The following is a 24893-nucleotide window of genomic DNA, read 5'->3' as shown; positions in this document are numbered from 1 at the left end:
ACCCACCGGACTGGACAAGGGGACACAGGACCTGCGGGGGCTGCTGCTGTCCCTCACAAAACAAGGACTGTGGAAGGCGAGGAACACTCTCATCCGGCACAACATAAAGTGGGGGGCGAGGGAGCTGGAGGAGAGGATCCTGGCGGACCTCAGGAGGAAGACGAAGCACCACGTCACCAAATGGGGTTACCCCACGGCGAGGGAGCGCTGGAAAGGACTTTGGGCCCTATACAGGGATTAAAGGACAATAGCAAGTGGTAGGTTTGGAGGGACTCTCTTAATTGCGCAAATCCGCCCCCACTTGCAAAGATTGATAATGAACAATCAATCTCCGTTCCGCCGTTGTTTTTTATTACATGGAGTGCTAATATGTGTGAGATGTTCCTTTTGAGATGTTTTTTTTTTGCGGAATAAAGTATATTTTGTAGAACAAAAAAAATCTTATGACAAGGTTTACAAGTTATCTGTTGAACTACATTCTAATAGGTGTGGTCACATTCCAGGTCATTTGTTTACGTTTTTGTTTCTGCAGCAACTGTTAGATGAAATGTGCTAATATGTAACCTAACTCCAGTGTGAATAACTAGAAGAGGGGAGCAGCTCCATTCCAGACCAAGGGAGCTTTGGGAGTGGCTGGGGCAGATCTCTCATTTGCATATCTGATTTGGAAATATAACACTAAACCCCCTTCTTGCATGGATTTAACTTGCACCCAAGAGTCCCCTACTGTGTATTGCTACTTATTTTTTTATGATAAGTGGTGATTACCAGTTGACAGGTTTTATTTGTTGAATTATAAATGGTTTTGTATTATCATCCTGAATGGCCTGTACTCAAGGTTTGGTAGGGTATGTGTTTTCATTTCATTTACCAAATTGAATTTTTGCTCTTTTAGTATTTGTCTAGAAGGCTTTCTGAAGTCAGGAAGCCCATTTATTTGGTGAAAAAAGATTCTGTATTAATATTAATATTTCTCATACAACATAAATAGGGTCTTTTATGAATAAAAAGATCTTGCACTTGGAAATCTTGATAAAGCTGTGTGCTTCCATACACTCTAGCAGTTTTGATTCCTAATATTTGACCTTAGGTGTGGGAACGGGTCTTTTTTGCAATTTGATTTCCAATTGATCAGCACGGTATAGAAAATAGACCCATAAAGCAACCTCAGCAGTGACAAATGTCACTGGGTCACTTGGGTTTATACGTCGGGGTCCGGTAGTGAAGCTCCTCTCCTGTTTAGCCTCCGAAGCCGTACAGGGTGCGGCCCTGGCGCTTCAGCGCGTACACCACGTCCATGGCAATGACGGTCTTCCTCTTGGCGTGCTCGTTGTAGGTGACGGCGTCGCGGATGACGTTCTCCAGGAACACCTTCAGCACCCCGCGGGTCTCCTCGTAGATCAGCCCGGAGATCCGCTTCACTCCCCCACGGCGAGCCAGGCGGCGGATGGCGGGCTTGGTGATTCCCTGGATGTTGTCACGGAGAACCTTACGGTGACGCTTAGCGCCTCCTTTCCCGAGTCCCTTTCCGCCTTTGCCTCTTCCAGACATCTTCTAGTTATCAGCTGTGAACACGACACACACTGCTCATCTTTGATGTATAATAGACATCTTTCTTTGATGTCTATTATACATCAAAGAAAGATTTTTATAGGTGTAGAAACTAGTAAATAAAGCCAATGATTTGTTTTAGAAACGTATTCTTAAAATATACAATTATTCACACCTGAACAATATGTAGTTCAAATTATACATTATATACAATATAGTATTCAAATATCTAATCATCATAAAAAACACAACTAGTAAACTTCAGTTACAAATTCTAGTAACATGGCAATATATATAGTAATGACAAACACAAACTAATTACATGAACATGCTAATATTTAACTCAAAACCACATTTCGATTCAAATATAAATTTTTAAAATTTACAACTTCTTTATTTCCACGAAAATATTATTAATGTAGCACAAACGCTACTTTCTAATAAAGACAGAAAGAAACTGTTTGTTTTGTGTCTACTGGTGATCCTCCTCTCGATACTAATGAAATGTTTAATATGATCCCTCGAGAAAAAAAAGGAATCAATTTCCACCTGGAATGATTGATGCCCCATCAAACATTTTGTAATATCCCTGGAAGTTTATACTGTAGAATCCTGGTTCGTGGCTTAAATTCAAGGTAAATTAGGAACGAGTTAAGGAACTCGGAAACGAGACTAAGGAAACGAGTTGGAAACTTGATGTCGAAGTGGGATTTAAATCACCCATTTCACATTTTACTTCATTGGGCAGTATGTGCCAGAGAGCAATGCCACAGCATCCCTTCGATAGCTCAGTTGGTAGAGCGGAGGACTGTAGTGGGGTCAACAGGGAATCCTTAGGTCGCTGGTTCGATTCCGGCTCGAAGGAAGGTGCTTTTCATGTAATTTAATCAAAGAGTTAAAAAAGCGAATCTTTTTTATTCAGACATTGATCAAAAGCTCAATAATCGACTAAGCAAAGGCTCCTGTTCCGAATTCAGCCCACGTCTGATTGTCTTTTTTTGGCCAAGATCTGATCTTTGAATTAAGGGACTACACTGTCTGCTTTGTAATTCAAAAATACATACAAATGTCAAGTTTTTTGTAGATATAAAGGTGTTCTCTGTTTTCAAAGGATAGTTACTTAATTGGCATAATGATTTGGTATTGATTTTGTATCGTTGTATTATAAAGTTTGTGCTTTCTGTGTTTTTATCGTATTGTGAACTTATTTTTTAAACAAATGCTTGCAAAGGCAAACACGGCACACATCTGTTTATACCAGCGGTGAATTGTACATTTTTATTAAGTACAAGCTACTGTGCACTTCTGGGAGTATAACAGGTTCGATATAAAGTGGCAAAAATATAAAAGGGGAAAATACCCCAGATTGCGTGTAAAGCCCTCGTTGTGACTGTTATAGATAAAAATGGCGTACTGTGCACGAAATTTTGCAGAAACACAATCTGATATTTTGATAATTATTATTTTAATAATTTTATAAGTATGAGGCCCCGGATCCAAATCTTCAGTTCTGATTTTTTAAAGTGATATCTTTCCTTCCTGTCGTGGAAGTCACACGATGTGAGCAATTGTTTTTTTTACGTTACGATCCAAAGAGCCTCAGACTCACTGTAACCAAACCAGGATAGATTCTGCTGGGAGCCGGGCTGAGCTCATTCTCACTCCCTGTGCTGAAAACAGAATTAGCTCTTCCCAGAACATCGTCTACAGCTGCTGGATTGTGCTCTGCATCTTACTGCTCCGGCAGTTACTTTGACGAAAGATAAATCACTTGTGCGCTTTTAACCTTCTCGCAGCTACGGGCTAGACTGACGCTCACGATATGAAGGCACCCGCTGGTATACCTTCTCTAACTTTCAGTCGCGACAGACTTTGCTTTTTAAAAAAAAAAGTAGATATTGCCCTGAAAAAGCATTAGCTTTATCAGTTTTATATTAATCTATTTTGAATCAAAGTTTGATATTTTGTTTTATTTTTTATTGCATTTTACATAATAATAATAATCATCATCATTATTGCTTACACTTATATAGCACTGTTCTGGATACTCCACTCAATGCGCTTTACAGGTAATGGGGACTCCCCTCCACCACCACCATTCTCCTGAATGATCACAGAGAGTCAGGACCTCGGTTTTACGTCTCAGCCGAAGGACGGCACCTGTTTACAGTTTAGCGTCCCCGTCATTGTACATTGTACAGCAGTACAGTTGATGTTCATGGACTGATGCACACAACTCCAGTGATAAAGCCCTTTTGTAAATATTGTAGAAGAATGTTAAAGGGCGAAACAACGCTCCAACCACATGAATGGTAACAAGAAGGATCGTGTTCTTATTTAATATGTGCTTTTGAATTGCCTTGTCAATACACACAGGCTTTAGAGATGGACAAATAATTGAGTGAATCAAATTAGTTTTTGTTGGTCGTCTGTGTCTTCATAACTTTGTAGGTGAGAGAGAGGATTGCGAAAATGTGCAGGTGCTTCTCAGAAGTGCGTTGGTGGTATAGGTTCCTTTAAATAACTGAGCCAGTGCATCCCCAAATCTTCTCAAGATGATCTGTGATCTGGTAACACATCTCCTGAAACTAACATTCGAGGTAGGAAGTGTGCTCTTAAACACCAAAACACTCAAAAAGGAAGAAGCAGATCTCTGTACACAAGACGGTAGTGCGATATTAGAATTTCAGAGTTCTTAACGGATTCAGGCTCCTTCTCAGAGGTCCTTGCTCGCCAAATAACTTCGCATCTGAGGAAGAGCACCACGGAAAAAACCCAATTCAACAAGAGAGCGCGTTGGTTGCTCTTGCTCTTAATGCAAGGAGCTGTTTTTTTTTTCCTCGCAATAATAATTATTAACCAGAAACAGCAGCCCAGGTAGGTCGCATTTGTGATTATGTTTTCTCTATGAAAAAAAAGACATTTTTCCGTTGCACGATTTCTCGTTTTTTATCAAAGCGTACAGAAATAAAAAAGAAGAAGAAATAGTGTCGCAAAAGAACTCTGTCGCCCTTGGGAGATGTCAAACGCATTGGACATGAAAATGGCAGATAAAAGTCAGTTCTCTTCGTTTCTCAGTGTCGGGGCTGCTATGTAAAAGAGGCAATTTGCTCTGAGCGCAGGTTCAGCGCTTACTGAACGCAGATGTCAGTAGCGGTGTGTCCAAGCGGCTGTAAAAGGTGAAGGTCGTCCTGTCACCGTAGCCTAGTTGGTTAAAGCGCTTCTCTATTAAACAAAAGAACCGAGATTCAAATCCCAGCCGTGTCTTTCTTCCTATCTTGTGGTACAGAACGTATCATTTCGGGCAATCACAAAGGGCTTGATTTCGTTAATTGCATGTGTTCATTTCCTTTCTGGAAAACTTGTTTTTGATGAAATTCACACAGCTTGCGAAAAATGAAATTCAATTATTGGTTATCAGTGCAGAAGAAATATTACAGGCTGGCAAAATAAACGGGAAGAGATTTTTTTTTTAACCGAAAACTTGTGATTCGAGAAATGACCTTACCAATCAGTCTCTGTGGCGCAATCGGTTAGCGCGTTCGGCAGTTAACCGAAAGGTTGGTGGTTCGAGTCCACCCAGAGACGGGGTTCTTTTGCGATGTAAACGTTGTCTTCAGTCCATTGGATTTCTCAGCGAAACCATAACCATTTTAATATTTGCAGGAAATGCGAGTGTTTAACACGTGTCAGGGTCACCTGGAAATGTCCAATAATGCCCAACATTGCAACTCCCCAGAAAACCATATTCAGTCAAAAGAAATTATCGTCGAATCTTCATTTATACTCCAGTTGAATCCTCTGCTGAAATATTTTAAAAATACAATGCAGGTTTGTTTGAGAACTTGACAAGCATTCTTACAATAGCACTGTGCAGTTGGATTTTGATATTTTGACATATTTACCTTAATTTTAAACATAAATACTATACAGTCTATTGTAATTTTAAAATATGTTAGCTGAGGATGCAAAGGCGTGAAAGGGAAAGGTCAAAGGGTATAGTAAAAACGAGGTTAGGATTGGTGGAGGTGGTAGGGGTGTTGATGGTTTTTCTCTGAAGAGGATAATTGAGTTTTTTATCTTTCTCTGAAGTGAGAAATTGGAAGAGTTGGGAGTTGAGGGATCTGATGAGGTTAGTTATAAAAGGAAGTTGATGTGGAGCTGTTAGCCATAAAACTTCCTAATGTCTTTGATGTTGTCATCAAAGATAAACTGCAGTAAGCAAAGATAAAAAGAAAATTATCTTTTCTTACTGTCCTGTCTTGCTCACACCTGAAGAAGGCTCCACGGCCAACACGTTGTTTCCTTTCTTCTCTTTTCAGCATGTAATAATCCTTTAATTTTTCCTTTGCAGCCTACGCATGCTGACACAGCTACTCACCTGATATATAACATTCCTATAATCGCACTATGAATGTCCACTGTGGGTATTTTTTCCATTATTATTTATTTTGGCATTGAAGCATATTTTATGTAATACTGAAGTGTCATATTCACTGAAAAACATATTTTTTCATTTAGAAAGAATTAAAAAAATATAAATCACTATGAATTACATTTAACCTGCTCTGATCTAGGTTTTCTATATACTTTAACATGCCATGTTCAGCATGTCACAACACAGAAATGCAACAGTGAAGTTTTGTAATTACAAATGTTCGTGATGAGTGATTTTGTCTCTCTTACCTTAGTGTCGGAATACTAAGATGTTTTGGTAACGAGGAAGGAGGGAAAAAGTAATTCAGCAGAAGGGGTGCTATTTTGTTGACTATAAATCCTCACATGCCATGTTCAGAGGGTCATATTAAAAATAATTTTCTTATACTTCATGATTTTCATAATTTGTTACATTGTGTCTCACACCTTTGTGTCTCACACCAGGAATTGAGAGAATATTTATTGGGATGGGAACCACTGGTTTTAGCTGGGGATTTAAATTCTCTTTTAGAAAGAGAAGGCAGAATGAGGGGTGAGAGACAGGTCCAATTTGATAAATCATCAATATTATTGCAAACGGTATGTTAACGGTATGTAAAGATTTTAAACTGAAAGATGCCCTCAAACTTCATAGTCAGGGGATGGCAGGTTTCACATGGCACAAGTCTAATGGGACCCAAGCCTCACGCATAGATTTTGTTTTGATACGTGATTTTACTTGCACAACTGCAGGCTTAACCCCTGTTTTTTTCTCTGACCATTGTTTACTGTCATGTACACTTGCTATTCCAACGGTTGTTACTGTGGGGAAGGGTGTGTGGAAGCTGAATATTTCACTTCTGGAGGATGAGGAAGTGAGGAGCAGGTTCAGGGAAAGATATAAGGAATGGCAGTCTTTGTATGACCTGTTTGGCACAAGAGCACAGTGGTGGGAGGAGGTGAAGGAGCGTACAAAAGCATTCTTCATAGAGATGGGGAGGAGAAAACAGGCTAGGATACGAAGGGTTGAAAACGGATTCCAAAAGAGATTGCAGAGGTATGTTAAGTTATTAGAAGCGGGGTGGGACTTCAGTGAGGAAATCAAAGAATTAAAGAATGAGCTTTTAAATCTCTCTAGAGAAAAGATTAAAAAAATCATGTTTCAAAGCAAAGTGAAAGAGATTCTTTTTCAAGAAAAGGGTTGCAGGGAGGGGACTAATGTCAGCATTGAAGGGACGAGAGGGGGTTTTGCAAACTTGTATGGAAGACATGTTGACTGTAGCTGAGGATTTCTATGGGGAGTTGTTTGGAAAGAAAGAAGTGTCTAAGGATTTTTTTAGAAACATTTGTGCAAGTCATTCCAAAGAGTGTAAAAGATGATACCGTGTTATCAAAAGGCCTTTCTGTAGAAGAGTTAATGGAAAGTTTGAAGACCTTCAAAACGGGTAAAACTCCAGGGTTGGATGGTCTACCCATTGGGTTTTACAGGGCCTTTTGGGATAATTTAGCATTGGATCTTTTAACCATTTTTAAAGAATTTGAGTTTTTAGAAGAACTGCCGGACAGCTTTAAGACGGGAGTTGTGATCTTACTATTCAAATAGAATGATCGCACAGACCTGGCAAATTGGCGACCGATAACTTTATTGAATTGTGATCTTAAACTGCTTTCCAAGTGTTTAACGCTTCGATTAAAATCTGTCCTGAGTGAAGTCATTCATCCAGATCAAGCTTGTGGTGTGGCAGGGAGGAGGATCACGGACAGCCTAATACTGATTAGAGATACCATAGGTTATGCGAGAGAGAGGAATATTGGATTAGCGGTCTTAAACTTGGATTTTGAGAAAGCTTACGATCGTATCTCTCATGAGTATATGTTTAGAGTACTACCAAAGATGGGGCTTTCAACCAGGTTCCTCACTTGGGTAAGGTTATTATATAAGGGTATAGGAAGTAGAATAATGATTAATGGAAGCATGTCAAATGTGGTTAATGTGAATTGCGGTGTTCGCCAAGGCTGTCCGTTATCCCCACTCCTTTTTGTTTGCTGCATAGAACCACTGGCACAAGCCTTAAGAATGGAGAATGGGATTGAACGCATTAAAATCCCTGGGAGTGGGGCCCAAGAGGTGAGAACTGTACTATACATGGACGATGTAAATGTTTTTTGTACAGATTATAAGGGAGTCAGAAATAGCTTGGAGGTGACAACCCAGTTTTGCGGCGCATCAGGGGCCAAGCTGAATAAAAATAAATGTGTGCTGATGCAATATGGAAACTGGAGTGAAGAGGAAAATGTGGGAATCACAATTCTGGAGGTCAAAATGGGAGAGAGTAAAGAGGGTGGTTGTAGAAAAAAAGGTGGAAATGGGTGGAAAAGGAATGCCTGAACTGTTCACTTTCCTAATGTACAAATATGTATCATTACATTTGTCTTTAGCGGTAGGGAACAGGGGGAAAGTATCCTTTACGTCTCGCTTTTTGTGTGGTTTTTATTTAAGGACATTGAAAGTTTTAGAGGTCCCTTTAACAGCACCTGTTGCTTTTAACCTCCCATATTCATATTTTATCATAAAGAAATTTTTAAGGGAATGGAATTTGGAAAATGAGGCCCTGGATGTGTTGACAAGTGCAAGAAGGTTGGAACTTGTTGTGCAGGGTAGAGGTGCAGTATGTCATATTCGTGGCCTTGTGGCTGGGGATCCCAGCCATGTTTGGAAAAGGGTTGGCCACACAGTTTTGTTGAACAGACACAGAGACATGTGCTGGTTGATTGCACATGAAGTTTTACCAACGAGGGCTGTGATGTATTCGAGAGGCATGGGGAAGACATCAAGGTGTCCAGTGGAAGGATGCGGACAAGAAGAATCCATCCGGCACGTCCTGTGGGACTGTGGCATCGCAAAAGAGGTGTGGACATTGGCTAACAGCTGGATAAGGTGCTTTCTGGCTTGCGGTATAAGTGACCCCCAGGTAGTGCTCTATGGATATGGACTTGAGAAGCTATCGAAATCGGAAGAAAGAAAAGCCTGGCAGGTCATCTGTTGCCTAAGGGAAGCTTTATGGAAGACTAGAACTACATTGGTATATAGAATGGAAAAAACTCCACCTCTGTCAGTGATACAGAAGGCTGTCTTATTTGAGAGACTACATTTTGATCCACCGGAGAAGATTTGGGGAGAAAGAGACTGATAGGGTCTGGAAGTTTACATTATGGTCCAAGCTTGTTGCAATCAAATGGTGATGGATCACAAGTCATGTTTTAGCAGGTCATGTTGGGAACTTTTTTTGTGATGCCTCTTGCCTTGCACAAAAATTGTCTAGTGTTTTTATTCTTTGCTTTTGTATCTTATTTAATTTTATGTAGAACTTAATAGTGTAAGTTGTTATCGCTTGTGTATCAATAAAAACTTTAAAATTTAAATTTTGTGTTTTTTTTATGCAGAAGCTGGGATTCTTTCGCTTTTATAATAATAATTATTATTATTAGTGGATTATTGGAGTTAGTGGTTACTATGCTAAACTGGCGCGAATGGCGCTTCTATTTCTTCTCTCTGCTCAAACACTGCTGGGCAAAGCTTAAATTAAAACCCTTTTTCTAAAACATTGAGTGTGAGGGGTAACAGGTGGAGTTTAAAGCCAAATAAAGGGCTGTTTTGGATGAAAGCAGTAGATTGGGTCTGATCGAGCTCGTTACTCATCACTCACGCAAACTCCATACGTGCGGTAAAGAGAAGAGTACAGATGCAGCCATTCAAAATGGGTGGGGTATTTCGCGGCATACCCCGGTGGGCGTGTCGCGGTGTCACGCAGTATCACGCGGTTAATCGCGTCATTTGACGTCATTGCCGGAAACTATCCGGCGTCACCTTGTAAAACCGCCAGGGGGAGCATTTTCCTCTCATGTACAGCATTTGAGCTTTTAATTTTAAACTGTGTATTACAGCATATTAATCATCAGTCATTAAAATGTTGGTCTATTTTATGAAAGCAAGATTGGTCAGTTGGACAAAAGTACACAACCTACCTTTATCAGAAATATATATGCATCAAAGCCTTTACCGAAGATATTACTAATAATATTAATAATGAATGACTTTGGACAAGCTGTATACTCAAAGCATAATTTCTTTAGCACATTTGTACAAGCACTTGGAATCTGTCCAAGCCATACTTTGTCAGGCATTTTGTTTTACTTCAACGGGCTTAAAAACTCCCTTGCTTTTAACATGGCGTTTCATAATTTCTAACTACGAAAATGATTTAAAATGCGACACTTATCATTCAACTAGAGCTCAAAATATCACAAGGATCCTCAAGAGCACAGCAAAGACTGTATTAAAAGATACTTGTATGTATCAACGCTTTCTTTTCCGTATACCAGATTTTATGGAATCACTTCAGAAGGGTGTCAGCCAGTCAGATTCCAGGAATCGGTACTTTAAAGGAAAAATACACACCGGTATTCCATTTCTCCCTGACGATTTTAAGCATCCAAGTATTTAACTAGCATGTGAAATAGCGTGTGAAAAAGTGGTAGTTTTAAGCTTTTCTGCTAATATAATATGGAATCGCGTATCTAAAAAATTGAATAACGATATGATTATATTCGTGTACTGCGACAGAGCTGCATAGGGCTGTTTCGCCTCTCTCTTCATGTGACTTCCCTTATAGCCTACTGGTCTATGTGCCCGATTACCAACTCACGGGTTGTGTGTTCAAATCCAGCTGGTGCTGGACATTTCTTTTAACAAACATTTCTTCGAAATAATAGAATAGCGATAGTATGGACAATCAATTGACTTTTTTATTTCAAAATATCACAACATGATCGATTCTAAGTCATTTTTGATAACAATGAATAGTCACCTTCTTCCCTTCTGACAACGGTCCCTGCTTCTGCTTCCTGCTTCAATTGTGTGTGTGTAATAGAGTAAATTTTTATAGAGAAATGGAGGCTGGACAGTATGCGTTACAATATACACATTTATATTGATTTAAATCATGTTTTGATTTAAATCGCAAACGTGTGTTTAATTATGTGTTTTTTTATCATAATCAGGCTAATGCAACATAAATTGATACAGTATCTTTGTCTTCTAAGTATCTTAATAAACTTTCAGCATAGCTTTCTACTCGTTTAGATTTATATCTCTTGGGATTTTGGGATCAAACGTGGAAGGATTAGGTTGTAATCGTTTTTATTTTTCAAGTACGTTTTAGAAAAGTGTAATCTATACCTGCCCAGGCTGTACACCTTCCTTAACCTCGCCTTTCACTCCTGTCCTGCTCTTCCCCGCGCACCCCAGCCGGGTGCTCTTCGGCCTCGGCCCGGGACGAATGTATATTTTGATATTTACACCCGGCGCGGCACCGAGGGAGCGTCTGCATTTATAACTTTTTCTTTTTTTTTTCAGCATGGAATAAACCTGTTACTTGATTCATATGGATGCCCGGTTCCACCAGGGATTCAAAACATTTTTTATTTTTTTTTATATTTATTTTTATTTTTTATTTTTTTTTTAATCGGGTATCAAAGGGAATAGGCAGTATAACCCTGTTCATGCACAAACTGTGGCATGTTACATTGATTTGGGTGTCTCCTCTTGCCAGAAAGCTCTAAATTGCATTTTGAGCGCGGTTTTTGACTTTTTTTAAATTGCATTTTGGGCACAGACAGCACATACAATGGTTAATGAACTGTGCCAAGAAATTTAAAATGGTATTCTTTAGGTGTGAGGGTAGGAGTGGACCGCAGCAGGCATAATCAGCAAACCAGGAAAACAAAGAACAGGACAGGTGAGATGTGTATCCAGAAAGCGAGTGATCAGAAAAAGGAAATGGTGTTACACCCAGGTTTTCGAACCCAATTGTTTTAACTTGCTAATGCATCAGACACATTTCCTGGCGTATTGTGTTTTAAATAAAATAGGAGTGTCTTTACCTGGCATTAGCTCATCGGTATGGTGTAAGTTTTATCTGTACCATACCATACAGTATATAGGTACAGAATTCAAGCTGCACCACTGTATCGCTTTGGTAAGGAGACGGACAATGACCAAAATCACGAAGACTCTCTCACACCAAATAATGAAGATGAAAAGAAACGGGAAGTCAACACGGGACAATGTACAGCAGTTGGCTTCGATGGACATCTTCGTTTCTGAAAGCACAGTGAGACGGCATTATAAAGGGGAGAGGAGGCAAAGAGAATCTAAACCGAGGATGATTCAAAGGTAAATAAATTTCTAAAAATACCTTTCTTGCATGTAAATACAACTACGCACATTATTTTTAAAGCTAACTGCTGATCTCTTTTTTTTCAAGTCCTATTGTGCGAGCTATCAACAAACTGACCGATGAAAATGATGAGCTACCGGCGATGCAAGTCCAAAGACGGCTATGGGCTGACCTCGGTGCGAATATTAGCCCGACATCGATAAGAAGAGTACAAAGGAGGCTTGGATGGAGATACAGAAAAACCAACACATGACCCATGATAAGGCTAAAAAACAAAGAGGAAAGACTTAAGCAAGCGCTCCAATGGATTGAACAGGGGGGGGCATTTCAGGATGTACTTTTCACCAACGAAACAACAGTGTCTCTGGAACAGTTTTCAAAAATGGGGAGATATGTGGACAAGCCAAAACCCAAACATCCACTGAAGGTTCACGTCTGCGGGGTATATCTAGAAGAGGCCCGGGACCACTTCTTATTTTCGAAGGAATTATGGACCGTGTATTCTTCGAGGAAGTCGTGGTCCCACAGCATGCTGCCCCACATATCAGGGAGCAGTTTGGATCAAGGCACCGTCTCTTTCAAGACAACGATCCGAAACACACAGCAGCATGGGCGAGGCTCAGAGCAGAAGGAGTGAAATGTGTGAAAACTCCAGCCGAATCCCCAGATCTAAATCCGATAGAGATGGTTTGGCATTCGTTCAAAGACTACGTTCGGAAAACTGCTAAGCCCGTCACAAAGCAGGAACTGATCGATGCAATCTATAAATTCTGGGAGGAAGAACTGACCGAACAAAATTGTAAAAATTTTATTAACAGGCTGTTTCGTGTTCTTCCTAGGATTGTTGACCGGGGCGGGGGACATTTGGGAATGTAAGTCTGAGAAAGACAGTCTCACGTTTGTGGACAATCTGTCCACAAACAAAACATTCCTGTTAGACAAGAGGAATTGAAAAAAAACAAATTTTGTCAAATAATTTTTTTGAATCCCCGGCGGAACACATTCCATAAGAATCAGCGCTTTACTTCGCGCTTTACAACCCTTACTTTGTGCGACTGGAAAAGAATTAGTGATCGGATCAACAAAATGCATTCGTAGAAGGAGGCGCTCTTTTCCTCTGGTCTAACACTCTGTCCACAAACAAAACATTCCTGTTTGACAAGAGGAATTGAAAAAAAACAATTTTGTCAATGGAAAACGGTGTGTGTGTCTCTCTCTGCTGGATGTCCCTCTCACTCTCTGCTGAATGAATAAAAGCATTTTATTAAAAACGCGTTTGTGTTTGTCTGGTATTTACTTTGGTCCCTTTTAACTGTTTTTCGATCTACTGTATTGCTTTGAGATGCCACTTTTAAAGGTGATATGTAAAATAAAGTTTTTTATTATTGTTATAGAGAAACATGATTAGATTTTCCTTGCTTCAGAAAAAAAGATCTAAAGTCCTACACATAACTTTCTTAATTCGATGTATTTAAAGCAGTGAACTACTGTAGGTGTAACATAACATTCAGAAATACAATCGAGAATAGTTTTGTGGTGTTTGTTTAGATGAAACGTTCCTAAAACGTATAACGTAACAAAATTAAAGAGGATTAAAATCTGTAATCTTTCCACTTGTACTGTATGTCATCGGAAAGTTTCTGCTTTGTGTAAGGATGGTATCAAAAAGCAATCTTAAGTGGTGAGTAGCTGTGGTCAATGTATTTAAGGGACTTAAAAGTAAAAGGAGATGCTTCATATTGCTTGACTAATTTTAAAAACGAAATTATAAATGCAGACGCTCCCTCGGTACTAGTATTTTAGTACTTAGTACTAAAGTACTAAGTATTTATTTTAGTACTAAAAATAAGATACACTCTACAGACATTCACAACGGTGACTGTCAGAAGATAAGACACAGCGGCTCAGGCACCTGCTGAATGGAAAAGGGGCACTTTAATTTTCTGTATGGCTAATACTAAAGCCAATACTAATATTCAATACTTTAATAATCTTTTCTGTATGTTTAACAATAGTGGGTACTGGCCTTATTCGTCCCTGCTCCCGTTGTTAGGTGTTAATGTGTTGTTAAGTGTGAATTTGTACCTGTTTCCCTGAGTTCTCGCTTTTTTTCTGGAAAACCATAACTCTGGTCTTGTCCAGATTGACTGTTGGCGCCCAGGTCTGACAGTGCTGCTCCAGCAGCGCCAGGTTCTGGCGCAGCCTCTGTTCTGTGGGCGACAGCGGGACCAGGTCGTCTGCAAAGAGCAGGAACTCGATTTCCATGATTAATGCAGATCAGTAAATCAAGGGACAAAACAATTATTGCGCCCGGCTCCTCAATGGGGTTTGACGTGCTAATGCGTTGGTTTAACAGTCCGGGTGTGGCAAGCCTCTAATGTCTCCCGACTTCGGCAAGAGGCACCCGCCTTTCATTGGAAGACAATGAACATTCTAGCCGTACATGTGAATATAGCATAAATACACAAAGGGATTGGGTGAGCTCCCATCACAAAAAAAACTGCGAACCTGCACTACAGCGACCACAGTACAGTATGGAGACCAAGACCTTTTACGGGAAGAGACGGGGTGCTTCTGCCGCCCCAGCTTCCAAAGAGCGAAGGGTAAGCAAATACAGCAGACTTCATCTGAAATACGTGATTACAGCGTATATTACAAGGTATTATTGCCGTTTTGAATTTTAAATTCAATTATAATTATTTCTTCGTAGCCTGTTCTTCAAGAAAACACGGCACGGGCGAAATGATCTACCACCAGGACAGTAAAAAAGAAAAGTTTATTTTGACTTCTGTTCCGCGACTGATGAATACTACTGTGTGACTTTATTTCTTACATGAATTATGTTATTTTGCCACAGGCCGTGGGTCTCTGCTCTCGGCCACTGGCCAGGGTGCCAACCTGTAGAAGCAGCATCTGTGTGGAGACATTTCGGCAGCAGCGGGAGCAGTACGATGCATTACTGGGGAGGACTGGGAGGCTAGAGACACTCCTGAAAATGGAGAGGAAGGAGACAGTATGTTCCAGCAGTCAAACAGTTGAGCAGCTGTCTCCCGAAAAGTGCCTCTCCCCGCCGCGCAGATTGCAATGCCTGGCGGAAGCTCTGCCCCCCGCAGAGCACACACCGCCTCAGGACACTCCATCCCGGCCTCTCCGTTCACCACCGCATGGGAATTGGTTGATGCTGTCCCCCCCGTCTATCTCCCCCCAGGAAGCACAGCGGAATTCACAGAAGCCAGTGGGACGAATAATTCTCCCAGATGTCCAACTGCTACCCATCACTCAGGAGATGGAGGGGGGGTTGTACTTGCAGTGCATCGGCATAGACGGGAAAGCAAGAGCCGACCGCTACGCCGCCCTCATGTTTCGAAATCTTGTGACTTTTGAAATTTACTGGGGGTGGACCACGTCTGTAAATTTCGATGGGTCCAGAGGCAAAAGTGCCTTGCCTTGCAATCTCCGGGAAACCATTAGTAGCATGGTGAATCGGAGATTCTCAACCCTTACTTTGTGTGACTGGAAAATAATTCGTGATCGGATCAACTAAATGCTTCGTAGAAGGAGGTGCTCTTTTCCTCTCGTCTAACAGTCTGTCCACAAACAAAACATTCCTGTTAGACAAGAGGAATGTAAAAAAACAATTACGTTTGTCAATGGAACCTGTGTGTGTGTCTCTCTCTGCTGGATGTCCCTCTCACTCTCTGCTGAATGAATAAAAGCATTTCTATTAAAAACGTGTTTGCGTTTGTCTGGTATTTACTTTGGTCCCTTTTAACTGTTTTTACCATCTACTTTTTTGCTTTGAGATGCCACTTTTAAAGGTGATATGTAAAATAATGTTTTTTATTATTGTTATAGAGAAACATGATCAGATTTTCCCTGGTTCAGAAAAAAAGATCTAAAGTGCTACATCTAGCTTTCTTAATTCGATGTATTTAAAGCAGTGAACTACTGTAGATGTAACATAACATTCAGAAATACAATCGAGAATAGTTTTGTGGTGTTTGTTTAGATGAAATGTTCCTAAAACGTATAACGTAACAAAATTAAAGAGGATTAAAATCTGTAATCTTTCCACTTGTACTGTATGTCATCGGAAAGTTCCTGCTTTGTGTAAGGATGGTATCAAAAAGTAATCTTAAGTGGTGAGAAAGCTGTGCTCAATGTATTTAAGGGACTAAAAAGTAAAAGGAGATGCTTCATATTGCTTGACTAATTTTAAAAACTAAGTTATAAATGTAGACGCTCCCTCGGTGCCACGCCGGGTGTAAAGATCAAAATATACATTCGTCCCGGGCAGAGGCCGAAGAGTGCCCGGCTGGGGTGCGCGGGGAAGAGCAGGACAGGAGTGAAAGTGGTCAGGGCGGGGTATAGGAAGGCGTACAGTCTGGGCAGGTATAGATTACACTTTTCTAAAACGTATTTGAAAAATAAAAACGATTGTACTGTATCATACTGTATCAATTTATGTTGCATTAGTCTGATTATGATTAAAAAAACACATATAATTAAACATGCATTTGCGATTTAAATCAAAACACGATTTAAATCAATCTAAATGTTTATATTGTAACGCATACTGTCCAGCCTCCATTTCTCTATAAAAATTTACTCTATTACACACACACAACAGAAGCAGGAAGCAGAAGCAGGGACTGTTGTCAGAAGGGAAGAAGGTGACTATTCATTGTTATCAAAAATGACTTAGAATCAATCATGTTGTGATATTTTGAAATATAAAAGTCAATTGATTGTCCATAATATTGCTATTCTATTTTTTCGAAGAAATGTTTGTTAAAAGAAAAGTCCAGCACCAGCTGGATTTGAACATACAACCCGTGAGTTGGTAATCGGGCACGTAGACCAGTGGGCTACAAGGGAAGTCGCATGAAGAGAGAGGCGAAACAGCCCTACACAGCCCTGTCGCAGTACACGAATATAATCATATCGTTATTAATTTCTTGAGATACGCGATTCTATATTATATTCCCTTTTAATCAAATTCTAAAAGTATGCTTGTTGACTCCGGTATCACGTTAGTTAAAGACTTCGATGCTTAAAATTTTTAGGGAGAAATGGAATACTGGTGTGTATGTTTTCTTTAAAGTACCGAGACCAGCCATATACTGTATGTTTAAGTTCCAAAATTAATATCGTTTATGGCCTTCACACGCGTTGCAGTATGCTCCTATTCTTTTTATGCTCAGGCACTAAGATTTCCCTTCAGTGGTAAAATTCCATATTCAATACTTAAACGGGCACATATTTAAGACATTAAATATACATATACATACTGTATACAGTACAGTTTGCATACGGTAATATGTTTATGTTCCTAAATCAATCTCTTTTATGAGCATGTGAAAAGCATGGTGGATCGATTCTCAAAAATTACTGTACTTTGCATGATTGGAAACAAATGCGTGATTGCGAAATGCTGTGGTGTTACTTTTACAAAGACGGTCAATAAAAAAAAGAATGTGGACCAGGGCAATACTTTGAGTTTACACTTACAGCTTGTCCAAGGTCATTCATTATTACTACTATTAGTAATATCTTCGTTAAAGACTTTGATGGCGACAGCTCAAACATGAGAGGTTGAGCTTTATTAGCTCCACCTTGCCGAAATTCTGGATACTATTATTTTGCTTGCTGTATTATAGGTGAATTTACGGTAACTAGCAGTATTTACCGGTAACTCGCGGTAGACTGCGTACAGAAAAAAACAAGTGTTCCTCTGACTTAAGCATTTTTTTTTAAAGGCAATACATTTCTTTAGCAGGGTGTGCCTTGTGTTTACTTTTCAGAACTTTGATTTTCTCTCTCTCCTGTATCAGTAGGAGTGTACATTTCAAATTAAGTTATTTTTTAGTCAGTTCCAATGTCTTCCTTTCAGTTCAGCTCCACTTGTGCTTAATAAACATTTGGAACAAAGTTGGAGCTCAGCTCATCTTGTGCTTAATCCAGTTCACAGGGCTCAGCACTGTTGTTGTACTATTTAGCCCGAATTGCAGGGGACTGTGCATCAGAACATTGCATCTGATAAGTAGGTTAATTCATAGGCCATGCTAATTACTTTCTCTTGTTTAAAATTAGTCAGGAAATTTAGTTTAAATATAGTTTTTAAATGTAAGAATTGCATTGAGGCTACAATTCACCAAATGAGGGATACTCAATTGCAATAAGTCACAAAACAAATGAGAACTGCGGCTGTGGGCTTGAGACAGGACACTACTGTATTGATTTGACATTCATTTATTTTTAACAGAACTTAACTGAAAATTAAACTTATAAAACTACCTGAGCAAATATATACAACAATTATTGTTCGTCTGACCTTCTCAGAATCAGTTCCAGCATCTTCCTTTCAAAGTGGGGAAGTGCTTGCTGGCGTGTTGTTTTGCTAACTCATGCTTATCCTTTATAACGGTATCTTCTGACACCTTTGCACTATCCAACTACATTACAATACCAGCACTATAACAGGAGTCATAAAAACACAAGAAGCCACATTGAACGAGTCATTGGATCACAGCCACAGGACAGAAAAGGGACTGTAAACCATCATAAATCACTTTTAAGATGCCGAGTTTTTTCCTTTAACATACTTGGGTGCCACCTATTTCCTCCTCATCCCTGCTTTCCTCCGATAACCACAAATACGGAGACCCATCACTAAAATATTTAACAAATCTATCCAGTTGACTCCTCGATTTTATAGAACACATAAAAGCCTCACGCTACATTTATATAAATAATAGCTTAAGTTCTGTTCTCTTCACTCCCTAGCACCTTAAACTTCACAGCTACTAGTAATGATTAACATTCAACATAATAAGTAAGTGTCACTTTTGTAAATACCCACATTTATTAATAACGAAGTTGATTAATGTGGTATGAGTGTTAAGCAATTTTAATTAAATATTACAATGTTTCCAAGCGACGGACGCATAAATTCAGTACGTGGTAACGATATTATTTCCCCTATATTCTGGAGCCTTCTAATGCGATTCTTCGTTACACCAAGTACGGTACTAAGTTGCTCAAGCCATATTAAGAGGTGGTTTAAAATAATTCACTAGTTTAGTCACTTCTAGAGGGCAACAACTATTACTCTGTGTTCGTTGCAATTGAGAACAGGTTTAGTACGGTGCTGGACTAAGCACAGCAGCAACGTTCGTTGCAATTGGACTTAAGGTGGAGCACAACTTCAGACCACAGCTGCGTACTAAACACGGGTTGAACGCCTGTTAGTACTTCACTTTCAGTTTGTTGCAATTAACCCCTAGACTTTGCACTATGAAGGTGTAAATCAAGCTCAAGCAGAGACAACCCATTAATGGCTTTCATAACTTCCATTAGTCTCCACCTCTGTCTTCCCTAACTCATTCTTGATCTTCCTAAACTAGGCGTTTAACTGAAATTCAGCCCAATGATACTGTTTAGTCTGAGAAAAAAAAATATAATAAGCTCTATTCCTGACAGCCTGAAAAGAAACACAGATTCCTATAGCCTCAACTGAGCAAAAGAGTCCGTTTCTGCACCTTCTGAAGTATTATTTAAAAAAAAAACACCAGCACTGGCTGGAGAGGCTGTGGGTGTCCGGGCTCAGCGGTTATATAGGACAGGACTCAGCGCGCAGCAGGTGTGACTCATTGCTCTGCGCTGCCCATGCGGAATGCGCGTCTCCTCCCTCCACACGCCACCGCCTCGCTAAACCGCCTTCATACTCCCCAGCGGCAATAACATCTCCATTTATTAAATTTATTCTTCCATCTTAACCCAGAAAACTCCTGGGACGTTTCTGTGAACCGCTAAAGCTCTCTCTGTTGGTGGTCACAAGTAGAAACAATGCACGAGCTGAAAGCAGGAAGTCAAAGCACTCCTCCCTCACTGTATATCTGGGTCCTGACTTCCGAAAACTCCTAAAAGTGAATTCCCAGAAAGCCATATTAAAGTCTCCCATCCGTTTGTTTCAAATACATAAATTAGATGAGTTTGGGTACTTTTATGATGTATTTTAATTGTTTGGCACTGTACCTTGTTAAATATGTTACAAGCAAAGTTTATCAACTTCATGCGAGGTTTTGCGTGGATACAAAAACATTATATGATATCTATAACACACGTGAATAGTGAATCTGAATTAATCAGAATGCCTCGCAGCACCAGAATTGTTATTTGCGTATTTTAAAAATACATCTGGTGCATCTGAAGACAGAATAAAACCCAGAACTGTAAAAGGACGACAGACCATTAAACTGTCTGGTGATATTGCTGCATGGGGCGCAAGATCACAATAGAACACGTTATTGTAAAAAATGTTTACATTCGTGAATTAGTATTTTTTTTAATTATACCAAATGTCCGTTAAATAATGAATTACGTTTATCAGACCATAAACACTATTATATGAAAAAGAAAAACATTTACTATATATGCATTTAACTTGCTTTTTTAAAAAAACATGACAATACGGTAGATAAAAATTGTTGTTCAGCGCTCTTGTATTAAATATACTCTACCAGCCTTTTAAGTCATGTGTCAGAAATAAAGTGTATAAAATTCGCTAAATCAAACAAAACACAAGCGCTACGAAAAATAAAAAATGTGTTTATCCTGCAATTTTATCTTGCTGAAACGTTTTTTTTTTTTCTGTGGCACTAACGGGCTAACGGTTAGGATTCCTGGTTTCCTGATTACATAGAAATGTGTCTCTCTTGTCTTACGGTGTCCAAATGACCAGTTCAGTGTAGAAAGGAGCAGGGTAAAACACCGGGGTAAAGTTAGCTTGAAGTTCGAAAACGATTTTGCCACGCCTGTAGCGTTTACACGAAACCTCTTAGAATCGCGAGAATACTTGCTTTGTGCATAAAATACATTGTGAATGCTTTCTCAGCCTTTACTTTTTCGTTTATATTACATTTCTTGGACCAAGCACGAATAGTCTTTTGTCCATATCTTCGCAACGGAAGCACAGAACGCCTTCAAACCAATTGCATTTTAAATACCACGACGTGGATATTTCCACAGCCTCTACATCAAAGTATCAGTGAGCTAATTATCTTTTTTTAAACCTCCGGTTTTTCATCGATGCGTAATTACGCACTAACTGGAACCCGGGGGACCGCTGTATACACAAGTTCACAACGCGAGAAATACTGTTCAATACGGCTTCATGCGAAAAACCCGTATATGACCATAGGCAACAGAATAGCGCAGTCTCAAATTACTCAGACTGTAAGCACGGGAATAAAGCTTTGTCTGAATTCTGAAACCCTTCCTTTACGTCCAGTTTTCATTCAGGTAAGAGTCAACTTAATACTACTGACAGCAGGAAGATGAAAATATTCTTTACTCAGCAGCTTATTAAAAACAGCTCCCATGATGTTCATACCGACTTTTTACACAGAACACTGACACAGCTTTGCGTTCTGAATCTCTTTTTCTCGTGTGTTTATTTAATCTGGCACAATGTACTGGGATAGGGGTATTCTGTTCACAAACCAATATCATTTAAACCACAGCACCCACAATGCTGCAAGTAAGTGTTTTGCACACTAAGCAGAGAGCGATGTCTTCCTCGTTAGTATAGTGGCAAGTATCCCCACCTGTCACGCGGGAGACCAGGGTACATCAGGACATGCATTGAAGTGAAAGCAGGATGCGCTGCGACATCCACTGTGCAGATCCCGCCACACTAAGAGGTGAGTGGGTCTGTTCGATCACAGCGCTAGGCGAACCCCCAAACAGTGTGCGTGGCAACAAACGAAACGGGCCTGTTTCCGCCCGGTTTCGATCCGGGGAAATCGGGCCCAGTAGTGGCGGGATCTGTACAGTGCATGTCGCAGCGCTTCAATGTGCTTCCTGATGTCCTACCCCGAGAACAGAAAAGACAGCATCCACAGCAACAACAGCTCAGGTCTCTGCACAGGAGCTAAGCTGCCCTCATCTCCTCTGCTCTGCGGCTCCTGCGGAGTGGAGTCCCGCCTGGAGCCGTGTTTGCAGACGGCGGCTCCCCGCGCCCTGTCTGTGCGTCGTGTCCAAGAGCTCCTGGGAGGAAGAGAGAGCCCTCCCACTCGGGGGCTTTTCCACAGTCTATGTGAGGAGGGGCGGGTGTGTCCAGTAGCTTATCGAGCGGAAGCCTGGGGCGGCGGAGAGCTGTGATCGTGCAGACCTTGAGGTGTCACCTCTTTGTCTGCTTTCCCGCCCCCCCTCCGCCCAAGCTCTGCTCCAAAGTAGCCCGGCAACCCCTCACACCTGCACGTGTCACAACCTAAGGTGCGGTCATGAGACACCCATGGGGTGTCGTTCTGTTCTTGCTAATTGTTTCCTGCCCGTCGCAGGCAGGAGTCCATGCGAGGAAGATGCGCTGGACAGAGCTCAAAGGGCGCAGCTGGGTTGCTTTCCTTCTGAGTGACGTTCCTGCAACACTCTCCCGCTACTCTTGGTGCGCTCATGCCACAACACAGCAAGGCTGGAGCAGGTGGCTGTGGGCTTTGCGCACCGCCGAAATAGCTCAGTTGGGAGAGCGTTAGACTGAAGATCTAAAGATCCCGGGTTTCGGCATTTTGTTTCATCGCGCCCTTTGTTCCTCTCTCCAGCGCCCCCTGCCTAAAGTGACGCGTCCCTTTCTCAGCCCGAAACGCAAGCGAGACACCAGCAGCGGTCCCTGCAGGTTTCCGTAGTGTAGCGGCTATCACGTTCGCCTAACACGCGAAAGGTCCCCGGTTCGAGACCGGGCGGAAACAGTCTCGTTTTGCACCCTCCTGTACTTCACAGAGGTCTTGAGCGACCGGTCATTTGTTCCCAATGTATTTCCGGTGCCTTCGTGCACTCTTGTACCAAACGCACGTTCCTTCTGTACGCGGAGCCGATCATTTGCAATTGGGCTGTGCCGACAGACCAGGACGAGCTCTGTCGGCTCAAAAGCAGCGCAGGACCTGCAAGAACAACAGAAAGATTAGCATCCAGCGGGGGCCTCTTAGTGAGCCCAAGAGCTCATCAAGAATCGGCTCCAGCAACAGGGCTGGGCGCATTGTTCCATTCTCCGCCCACTCTCGGTGTAAACAAGTCCCTCCTGGTCTCTGCTTGAAATGCACTTTCCTGCGTTTGCTTTGGTGTAACTGGCTTCCCCTGCATAGGCGAATGTGAAGAAGATCCTTAGTAAGTCATTGAAGAAAACCGAGAAGAGGTCGGAGTGGCCTCTGTCGTTCATCAACGATCCAGTCAGGCAGTACTCCTCTGTAAAGCGCCGTTCGTTCACATCGATTAGCTTTTTTTTTGCCTTCATTCGTGCGAGTAGTAAAAGCAGACGCCCCTATTCTGCCGTGACCCGGATTCGAACCGGGGTTGTTGCGGCCACAACGCAAAGTACTGACCACTATACAATCACAGCGAGTTACCGAGACACGCGCGGCAGGGCGGAAAGGGCTGTGCTCTCTTCGTGTGACATAATTCGGAAAAGTCCTGACGTTGCATTTCAACTGAGCCCCAGTATACATCGACCTTTCGACACTCTGAGTGACAACTCTCTTGCGTGTTTTCTCATATTTATGTAGTTTGCTTGCATGATGCCGGGAACAGCATGGTTGTTCGCTGCCATATAGTCTAGCGGTTAGGGTTCCTGGTTTTCACCCAGGCGGTTCGACTTGGTTTTGCCTCCTGCTTTCCAAAAGATCAGCACCGTGTACGAAAGAGTCGCATTAAAACTACTCGAACGTGCAAAACGTGCGAGAAGAGGGGGCGCTTGTTTCCAACCGAAACTTCTCGCGTGTGAGACGAGCTGATCATCGCTGTGGGAGGGTTACTCTGGTAGACAGGGCTGACCTTCGGCAATAGGATTTATAGTCTCCAAGATGATATTTGCACTTTCTGGAGAGGCGATTTTCTCCACTTCAGTAGCCCGATTTCGTCGATTGCGTGGAGAGGGCTGTAGAATGTGGCGCCGCCTTTCCTGCTCCGTCCATGACAGGCGTGCTGGTCTCTGGATAGAGAGCACGGTCCATCAGCGCACTCCAATAAAGGCACTGGAAGCAGCTGAATCGCATTGGCGAAGCTCAGCGCTGGGCCGCTGGGCACGTCTTACCACCGTTTATATGATATTTGCACTTTCTGGAGAGGCGAATTTCTCCACTTCAGTAGCCCGATTTCGTCGATTGCGTGGAGAGGGCTGTAGAATGTGGCGCCGCCTTTCCTGCTCCGTCCATGACAGGCGTGCTGGTCTCTGGAGAGAGAGCACGGTCCATCAGCGCACTCCAATAAAGGCACTGGAAGCAGCTGAATCGCATTGGAGAAGCTCAGCGCTGGGCCGCTGGGCACGTCTTACCACCGTTTCCGTAGTGTAGTGGTTATCACGTTCGCCTCACACGCGAAAGGTCCCCGGTTCGAAACCGGGCGGAAACAGACATCTTTTGTCGCCAGGCACAAAAGGGGATTGGGGATTCGCCTAGCGCTGTGATCAACAGACCCACTCACCTCTTAGTGTGGCGGGATCTGCACAGTGCATGTCACAGCGCATCCTGCTTTCACTTCAATGCGCGTCCTGATGTACCCCAGTCTCCCGCGTGACAGGTGGGGACAGGTGACAGGTCCTATACTAACGAGGAAGACATCGCTCTCTCCAACCCCCGGCATCGTGTCCCGACCCACCGTGCTGGAAGCCGACGCGTGCTGTGATCCCTTTACGGA

The 24893-nt window shown here is 41.6% G+C and overlaps 1 protein-coding gene and 5 non-coding genes across 6 annotated transcripts; 5 read left to right on the top strand and 1 right to left on the bottom strand.

Annotated features, from left to right (window-relative positions):
* The first annotated feature begins 877 nt into the window (after positions 1 to 877).
* Positions 878 to 933, top strand: LOC148632094 (U7 small nuclear RNA). Its single transcript, XR_015934476.1, has one exon. It is a non-coding gene; the product is annotated as a U7 small nuclear RNA (small nuclear RNA).
* Positions 934 to 1239: 306 nt separating this feature from the next.
* LOC148632093 (histone H4-like) lies at positions 1240 to 1551 on the bottom strand. The gene has a single exon (XM_088623903.1). It carries the CDS (start codon positions 1549 to 1551, stop codon positions 1240 to 1242), a length of 312 nt encoding a protein of 103 aa, XP_088480029.1.
* Positions 1552 to 2328: 777 nt separating this feature from the next.
* Positions 2329 to 2416, top strand: trnay-gua (transfer RNA tyrosine (anticodon GUA)). The gene is given in 2 exon segments: positions 2329 to 2365; positions 2381 to 2416. It is a non-coding gene; the product is annotated as a tRNA-Tyr (tRNA).
* Positions 2417 to 5065: 2649 nt separating this feature from the next.
* Positions 5066 to 5139, top strand: trnan-guu (transfer RNA asparagine (anticodon GUU)). The gene has a single exon. It is a non-coding gene; the product is annotated as a tRNA-Asn (tRNA).
* A 17742-nt stretch (positions 5140 to 22881) lies between these two features.
* trnav-aac (transfer RNA valine (anticodon AAC)) lies at positions 22882 to 22954 on the top strand. The gene has a single exon. It is a non-coding gene; the product is annotated as a tRNA-Val (tRNA).
* A 1581-nt stretch (positions 22955 to 24535) lies between these two features.
* On the top strand, positions 24536 to 24608 carry trnav-cac (transfer RNA valine (anticodon CAC)). The gene has a single exon. It is a non-coding gene; the product is annotated as a tRNA-Val (tRNA).
* The last annotated feature ends 285 nt before the right edge of the window (positions 24609 to 24893 follow it).

This window comes from Lepisosteus platostomus, unplaced genomic scaffold (assembly GCF_059453375.1).
Source record: "Lepisosteus platostomus isolate fLepPlt1 unplaced genomic scaffold, fLepPlt1.hap1 Scaffold_66_H1, whole genome shotgun sequence".
Taxonomy (NCBI): Eukaryota; Metazoa; Chordata; class Actinopteri; order Semionotiformes; family Lepisosteidae; genus Lepisosteus; species Lepisosteus platostomus.
Note: the sequence above shows the minus strand (reverse complement) of the source record. Positions and strands in the feature narration are given on the sequence as shown.